The 8,104-nt window shown below is 31.0% G+C and overlaps 1 protein-coding gene across 2 annotated transcripts; it reads left to right on the top strand.

Moving 5' to 3' along the window:
• The first annotated feature begins 3,103 nt into the window (after positions 1–3,103).
• On the top strand, positions 3,104–7,729 carry LOC145049698 (uncharacterized). Of its 2 annotated transcripts, none has more exons than XM_078998072.1 (5): positions 3,104–3,239; positions 3,679–3,956; positions 4,104–4,226; positions 5,984–6,274; positions 7,401–7,729. In XM_078998072.1, the coding sequence occupies exons 2-5, from the start codon at positions 3,693–3,695 to the stop codon at positions 7,608–7,610; spliced, it is 888 nt and encodes a 295-aa protein (XP_078854198.1). In that variant the 5' UTR covers positions 3,104–3,239; positions 3,679–3,692; the 3' UTR covers positions 7,611–7,729. The 2 variants fall into 2 exon arrangements, with proteins under 2 accessions (XP_078854198.1, XP_078854199.1); XM_078998073.1 differs by lacking the exon at positions 3,104–3,239 and adding an exon at positions 3,411–3,428.
• The last annotated feature ends 375 nt before the right edge of the window (positions 7,730–8,104 follow it).

Genomic DNA, 8,104 nt, shown 5'->3' with positions numbered 1-8,104 from the left:
TTAATAAAATTCGGTAATGTTTATCTCAGTATATTATAGGTATGCTTATTTGTTGTGTAAATGTCGACATGGTTTGTGTGTGTGGTTGGGTTGAGGCGATCCTGCTTTGTGTTGAAGGCCAACAGACCCAGGGTGGCCCGGATAAATTGAAGGCTTGTGAGGCGGATCAGTCAGGCCGAAGGCCCGGAGAACGGTCCACACAGGCTGAAGGCCCGGTGAGGTGGTCCAGACATGCTGAATGTTTTGTTAGCGATCCAGATAGGCTGAAGGCCCAATGAGGTGGTCCACAAATGTTGAAGGCTCTGTATGCATGTTGTATTTGTATATGTTATATGTTGGGTGTTGGTACTTTGGGGGAACTCACTAAGCTTCATGCTTACAGTTTTGGTTTATGGTTTCAGGTACTTTCAGTGGATTGTGTCAAGGTGAAGGCGTGACCGTACACATCCTCGCATTTTGGACTTATGATTTCTGGGAAACTCTGATAATGTGAATGTTTTGAAAACTATGTTGAAAGCGATTTTGATTTTTAAATAATGGTTTGGGAAAGCTATTATGATTTTTAAATAATGTTTTGGGAAAGCGATTCTGATTTTTAAATAATGTTTTGGGAACAATGGTTTTTGTAAACACTTCTTTAGAAAAAGGGTTGTTTTGAAAAGTTTAAATTTTATGAATTTTTATGGATGTTACAATGGTAGCATTAAAACCATCAACTGTATAGGCTCTACAAGACTCCCAAAAAAATTCCTTTAACTGTCTTACTTTTCCCGTATCTAGCAATTGAAATACAAATAGACACCACATATTCCGTGATGAGCATGAGGAAAAATGTTGGCAACAGATGTCGTTATAGATGGATACTTATCAGATATAATTGTAAGATCCTCCATACTGCCTATGCAATCACGTATTTTTTGAAAAAACCATGTCTAAGAATCTGTACACTCATTTTTGCATATACCATATGCAACTGGTAATATTTGGTTTTTTTCCGTCCCTAGTAACTGCAAGTAATATGATACATTTGAACTCGCCCTTTAGATGGGCTCCATTTACTACAAGGGTCGGCTTATAACAATTGACAAAAGAGCGTACCTACAATACATCGTATATCTATTCAAATATAGTGATTATAGATAAGTACATCAAAATAAAAAATAATATTAAAATATAGTAATACTAACTGAGCAACCAAGTGCGACATACAAGAACTCAAACCGATCATTATCATTTGTTTGAATATGTGTCATTGTGCATGAATTATGTTTGACCAAATTGTGGAAATAAGTTTGAAGTTTGGTAAAAGAATCCTGTTTCGTACCTCTTAACAACAACAATACATATTGCTTCGCACGCCAAGCCTGATGGTATGAGATACTGATTTTCAATTTAACATTCCTATCATTAATAATATCTTGTCCCCAATATACTCTACTATAATATTCAGCCAAAACATCAACAAGATATTCACCTAAAACATGTTTGTTTGCTTGTCGATGATTAGGTTGCAACATTGTTGAAGAACATGTGTGTATGTCAACAAATTTTTTCACTTGGAAAAGTCCACCATAATTTTTAATTCCTTTTGCTATTAATAACCAAAAACAATTTTTCCCAACAAAGACAACCTCATACCCTGATTTGGTCGATCTACTTGTCTTCGTTTTAAAACCTTCTTAAAGACATTTTTTCCCAATCGCCCATTTTAGAAGGTCTTTGTTCTTAAATATATAGAGACATTCAATCTTTTGATTAATGTCTACCATCTGTGATGGGATATCTTCATTAACATCAACTGGACATGCTGGTAGAGGGGGCATACCATGAAAAAGGTTATCGGGAAACTTAACTTTACGTTCATCACCCAACTCATCTCCATCAGAATTGCTTTCTAAGTCGGTTATATCTAAAGCTGCATCAGTAACATCAACAAAATCCCCATTACCATGTACATTTTCATCTTTCTGAATCATAACTTTTTCCTTTTTACTATTATCTACTCCATCTTATTCATAACTTTAACTTTTTGTTGGGGAACGTCAACATAACAACCACCCACATCATTAAGATATGTACCAACATTATCATCACCAATGTACTTGTAGTTTTCAGGATCCACATAATGAATACCTTACATTAACATTTTCAGCAACACTATGAAACCGAGGTACACTAGGAGTCATGAAAGTACCTATTGGATTGTTGCTCCCTTTATCGCTGCATAAGTTAGCAACCAACTCATTTTAACTCTCACCACCCTCCGTAACCGCATCACATTCATCAACCACCACAAAGACTTTTACAGCCCTTCCCCCAACCGATTTGATTACGTTGATCAACATTCTAACATCCATGTCTTCAACTATGACTATATAATGATTCAATTTAGGATGATGGAAACGAAGACTAATTTTACATCTATCTAACCAACCGGCTTTTCATTTTCACCAAATATATAAAATCACTATAACTAATATACCAAATCGAATTCATAAATACCTTCCTGTAGACATACGTATTCAAGATTTGTTTCCACAACTTCCCACCTCCCACCAATTACAATGCAAACAAAATATTCATTCATTTTATCAGATAAGTTTTATACAAAATTTCCAAAGAAATAACAACAAAAAAGATAATTTTTTTACAAAACTTTATATATAATATGATTTTTTTGTAGTCAAACCCTATCAATTTTGTAGTAAAAAAAAATTAAATTGCACAAAATCACAGATGGATGACAGAGGAAATCGCAAGTGAATTTAGCTCATCTACAATTTTAGTGTGAGGGTAAATGTATTTATACGGGAAAAAAATGAAAAAAACTAAAAAAAACCTACTTGCGAACGTACAACTCCTAAAACGTATCCGTCATTTAGCGCATTCTACGTTCGCAGATGGTATGAGGAAATTGCAGATGGGCTTAATCCATCTACGATTTTGATGACTACTTTTGTAATTTTTTTTTTTACAAAATAATTAATGCAAATGACTAATTTTATAATTTTCTCTTTTATTTGATATCCCTAACCCTTAATATATACTTATAATAAAAAAGAAATATATATGAAATGATAAACATTAAAATGAAGGCGACTTTAGTCATAGTTTCATAGTTGACGACTTTTTTCCAGTCTTCCACGCACACACTAGTAGAATCAACTCCTTCAAATTCTCCTTTGCATCATATATCGCTTTTGATCTCCATCGATTGGATCTCCTAATCTTTGAAATCCGTAAGAATCTCTGCTCTTCTTTCATCATGTATACTAGGGATCCATAATATTGCTCTACTTTCTACCGTTGACTTGTCTGATTTTAGTCTCGTTTTAGCCCTAGGAAGTTCTTGCCTTCGATTAGATGATAATTGCTTCGTCAATATGTGTATCTAGGATTAATTTCAGTTGTTTACTCAAAATCGAACTGTGAGTTTATCTTTGTCTATTTCAGCCGTAGCAAATCTGTATTGGCAACAATATCATGTTTTCACTTGCCATAATTAGTCACAAGTATTGAAAATCGCTACGATTTTAATTTCTGTATTTTGTCATTGTTGAAGGGAGTATTAGATATTCAAACAATCAGCTAGCTCTATATAGGAGATTAGTAGTAGAGTTGAATTAAGCATCTTTGGGACATATGGTTTTGAGAAGTTTTATCAACTCTTTTGTGCAGGTGAATAGTGAATCATGGATTTAAGTAAGTTCAATCGTGAAGAACTTACACTACTGGGAGCTGGTGGTTGTACTATGCTTTCATTGCACTTCACATTTCAACTTGCTTCACAGCATCTTTATTACTGGAAAAATCCAAAGGAACAAAAAGCCATTATCATAATCATTCTCATGGCTCCTGTTTATGCTGTTAACTCTTTTGTGGGTGTGCTTGATGTCAAAGGAAGCAAACCATTTTTTATGCTTTTGGATTCTGTTAAGGAATGCTACGAGGCTTTGGTATGTGGAATTTATTTATTTCATTTGTTTCTTTTGATCCTTTGACTTTTAGGGTGTGTTTGGTTGCCAATTGGACCGAATTCAATTCAATTGGAATCCTTGAAATTCTGAATTTCTGAAAGAAAGTTATTGGATTTTTAATTGCAGGCTATTGCTACGTTTCTGAGTTTACTTTATAGTTACTTGAATATCTCCATTAGCAAAAATATAGTTCCTGATGAAATTAAGGGAAGAGAAATTCACCATTCATTCCCAATGACTCTTTTCCAAGTGAGTTCTTCTTTTCTCCTTATTAATTTCATTACATTTAGTATCATATGCTTTTGTCACTGCTTCTTGTTGCATAAAGTTGCCCAATTCCAATTCCAATTCTTATTCCAGTTCCATTCTTCTTAGGCATCTTATCATTGTTCTCATAATATAAAGAAGACAGAAGACTAATAAACTTTTGGCTTTTTGTTTTTAGTGCAATTCAGTGTCTAATCACAAATGTCAAAGTAGATATTAGTTATTACATATTAAGGTGTTATTGACTTATTTTCTTTTGACTTAATGGACTTAATGGGGAGATGACTTACTCCAATAAGCTTTATATGAGAGTTTCTCTTTGACTTGATGAAGAAAGAATGGCTTAACATATATAATCAAAGAAAGAAAGACTTTTTTACAAATTTGCCATCGTATATTTTTTTTTTTCTTTCAATTTCCATTTTCTAAATGTGACATCATTTTCTTAAATATCTTACAAACATCATTTATCTAGACAAAACTTAATAACAAAAAAAAGGTGTTTTTCCTTTTACTTGATGCAAAAAGAACAACTTAACATGATCCCTTTACATACTAACTTTTTACAAATTTTCATTGATTTAGTTTTGGGTTTATTACATAAAAGACCCTATATATTGTTTTTTTTTTTTTTTTTTTTGGATTAAACCTCAAGTTTATTTATTTAAAAAAAGCCCTTACATTTTTCTATTTTTCCGATTTGGTCCTTTCATTGTTCCATTTTTTTTTTATCTTTTTTCTAAGAAAGCCCTTACGTCTTTGGATAAAACCGGAAGATTACTGGTAAACTGCTGAAACGGTCAAATCGAAAATAATGTAAAAATGTAAGGGCCTGTTAAAAAAAAAATAAAGTTGAGATTTAATCGGGAAAAAAACCCAATATATAGGGTCGATTATGTAATCACGGGTTAATCTCATAAAAGGCGTTATATTTTGTGTTTTTTCCGGATTAAACCTCAACTTTATTTTTTTTTCCTGTATTTTTTCATTTTTTCCAAAAAAACCCTCTACTTTGTGTTTTTTTTCCGAAAAAACCGTCACATTTTACAAGTTCTTTCGGAAAAAATCGACTAAAAGGACCACGGCAGATCGAAAAAAATGAAAAAATACAAGGACTTTTTCAGGAAAAAAAAAATAAAGTTGAGGTTTAATCTGGAAAAAAACACAAAATATAAGGGTGCGTTTAGTTGAGGAAAAATGGGCCGTTTTCCGGAAAAATTTTCCAAAAAAAATGAGAATTTTGAAAACGCGTTTAGTCGTCTGTTTTTTCTAAATTTTTCACAGAAAATGAAAATTTTCATTTTCCGTTTTTTTAAAATTACAAAGAAATTGGAAATTTTTGGAAACTGATAATCATTGTTTTCCACATTTTTCTAATTCCAAATTTTTTCTAAAATATACACATACACACACACTCCCACCCCATCCACCTCTACCTACCCCCACCTTAACACCCCCAACACACCATACCCCTACCTACCCACATCTAAACACGTTTTTTAATTTTCTAAAACTGAAAATGAAAAATGAATAAGTTTTAACTAAACAAGTTTTCTAAATTTTCCAATGAAAACTGAAAAGGGAAAACGAAAAACGGAAAATGAAAACTGTTTTTCCGTAACTAAACGCAACCTAAGGCCTTTTATGAGATTAAGTTTGTAATTAACCCTTTAGTTTTTTCTTTCCATATCTTTTATATATATACTTTTATTAAACATGATTTAATTTTCGTTGTGTAGCCACGTACAACTCGTTTGAATCACCAAACCCTAAAACTTCTAAAGCAATGGACTTGGCAATTTGTGATCACACGGCCCACATGTTCGTTTCTAATGATCGGTTTGCAGTTACTTGGAATGTATCCGAGTTGGCTGAGCTGGACATTCACCATTATTCTCAACCTTTCCTTTTATGTGGCCATGTATTCTTTAGTTGTCTTTTACCATGTTTTCGCAAAGGAATTAGAGCCACACAAACCACTCGCTAAGTTTTTATGCGTCAAAGGAATCGTCTTCTTTTGCTTTTGGCAGGTAAACTTTTTTACTTTAACACCAAATTGCAAGAAATAGCAATGTATTTTAATAGTTTAGTTGCTTTCTTTATTATAACATTAGTTGTGAGGCCCATGTATAAAAAAAAGATAAATACAAAGGTCAAAATATTTGAGAATTTTCAATTTAAAAGAAAATAAGAAAAATAATGAATTATTATAATGGAAATGTTTTTTATCTTCTAAATTTAAACAAATAATTTAAATAAATAAAAGAAATTAATGAGCTTTGATTTGGAAAATTTGAAATTAAAAGGTAAGTTTATTAATGAAATTGATATCTATTTATTACTACAATTTATTGCAATTATTACATTAAAATATTACGTGGAATTTAATAAAATAGAAAAACTTATTAAATGACATGTGGATAAAGAATTAATTCAAAATAACTACAGAAAGTGTGACAAATGGCAAAACAAACGTTCATTTATTAGAGAGGATCATCATACTTTCATTTCTTCTCATAAAAAAATTACCCAATTATATCCAAATAGAAAACAATTTCTATTGCTATAATAAGAAAAATATTGCAAGTACAATGCTTTGTATTTGGTTAACATTGGTATTATTGGGTATATATATATATATATATATATATATATATATATATATATATATATATATATATATATATATATATAGAGAGAGAGAGAGAGAGAGAGAGAGAGAGAGAGAGAGAGAGAGTTAGGTTCAAATGTTTTCCCTATCTATTGTGTGCCCGTATGATTGATTCTGGACCAATCATTTTAGTTATTTTAAGAAAGTAATTAATGCATATTAAATGTTGAAGATGTAATTAATACCTATTATATCTTCAACATGTAATATGCATTAATTACTTTCTTAAAATAACTAAAATGATTGGTCCAGAATCAGTCATACGGACACACAATAGATAATGAAAACAAAATAACCTAACCCTATATATATATATATATATATATATATATATATATATATATTTTAAAGAATCAAAGTACAATCTCTTATTAAGAGAAAAAAATGAAAGTAGAATGCTTAACAAAAATAAATGAAAGTAAGATCCTATAATAAATAAATAAATGAAAAGTAGTTTGTTATTAATCATGTACGACTTTATTCAGGGTGTATTGCTCGAAATCCTAGTGAAAACGGGTGTAATAAAATCACATCATTATTGGTTAGACGTTGAGCATATTGAAGAAGCTATTCAAAATGTTTTGGTGTGTGTTGAAATGGTTGGATTTTCGGTTATTCAACAATACGCGTTTCATTTTGAGCCTTATAGTGGAAATGTCCAATCGATGTTGCAAAGGGGGAAGAAGAACGAGTGATGTTTAAATTGTATCATTTTTTTGTTTTGATTTTATTTTGGTGTTAAAGTTAATGTTGTATTATGTTTTCCATTTGTTAACTAACACATTAGTTTTTATAGATTAGTGATCTTCTCAAATCATTGGTGTTTCTTTCTCATCTTGAATTACTATTATTACATATATACACATGCATGTACACAATGTGTTATAATTAAAAAAATATAAAAGTTATACAAATGGTCATTGTGGTTGACAAAAACCAAAAAGCATCATGACTAGTGCTTATGGGAATATTTGAATTTTTTTTTTATTTTTTTATTTTTTTTATTTTTTTATTTTTTTTGAACCGGCAAATCTAATCTACTCCTAAGCTAACAACACCTATTCTACCTATGTCCACGACGGGACTTGAACCCTCAACCTCAAAGAAGGAGGGCACCACCTAACACCTCAAATATATATATATATATATATATATATATATATATATATATATATATATATATATATAT

The sequence above is a fragment of the Lactuca serriola genome, chromosome 1 (genome assembly GCF_051521515.1).
Source record: "Lactuca serriola cultivar US96UC23 chromosome 1, Lser_US96UC23_V15, whole genome shotgun sequence".
Classification (NCBI taxonomy): Eukaryota; Viridiplantae; Streptophyta; class Magnoliopsida; order Asterales; family Asteraceae; genus Lactuca; species Lactuca serriola.
The sequence above is the reverse complement of the archived record's forward strand: the minus strand, read 5'-3'. Positions and strand labels throughout refer to the sequence as shown.

Coding starts and splice junctions, on each gene's coding strand:
- LOC145049698 (XM_078998072.1), top strand. CDS start 3,693: ATGGATTTAAGTAAGTTCAATCGTGAAGAACTTACACTACTGGGAGCT. Junction 4,227..5,983: donor TCCCAATGACTCTTTTCCAA/GTGAGTTCTTCT, acceptor TTCGTTGTGTAG/CCACGTACAACTCGTTTGAA. Junction 6,275..7,400: donor TCTTCTTTTGCTTTTGGCAG/GTAAACTTTTTT, acceptor GACTTTATTCAG/GGTGTATTGCTCGAAATCCT.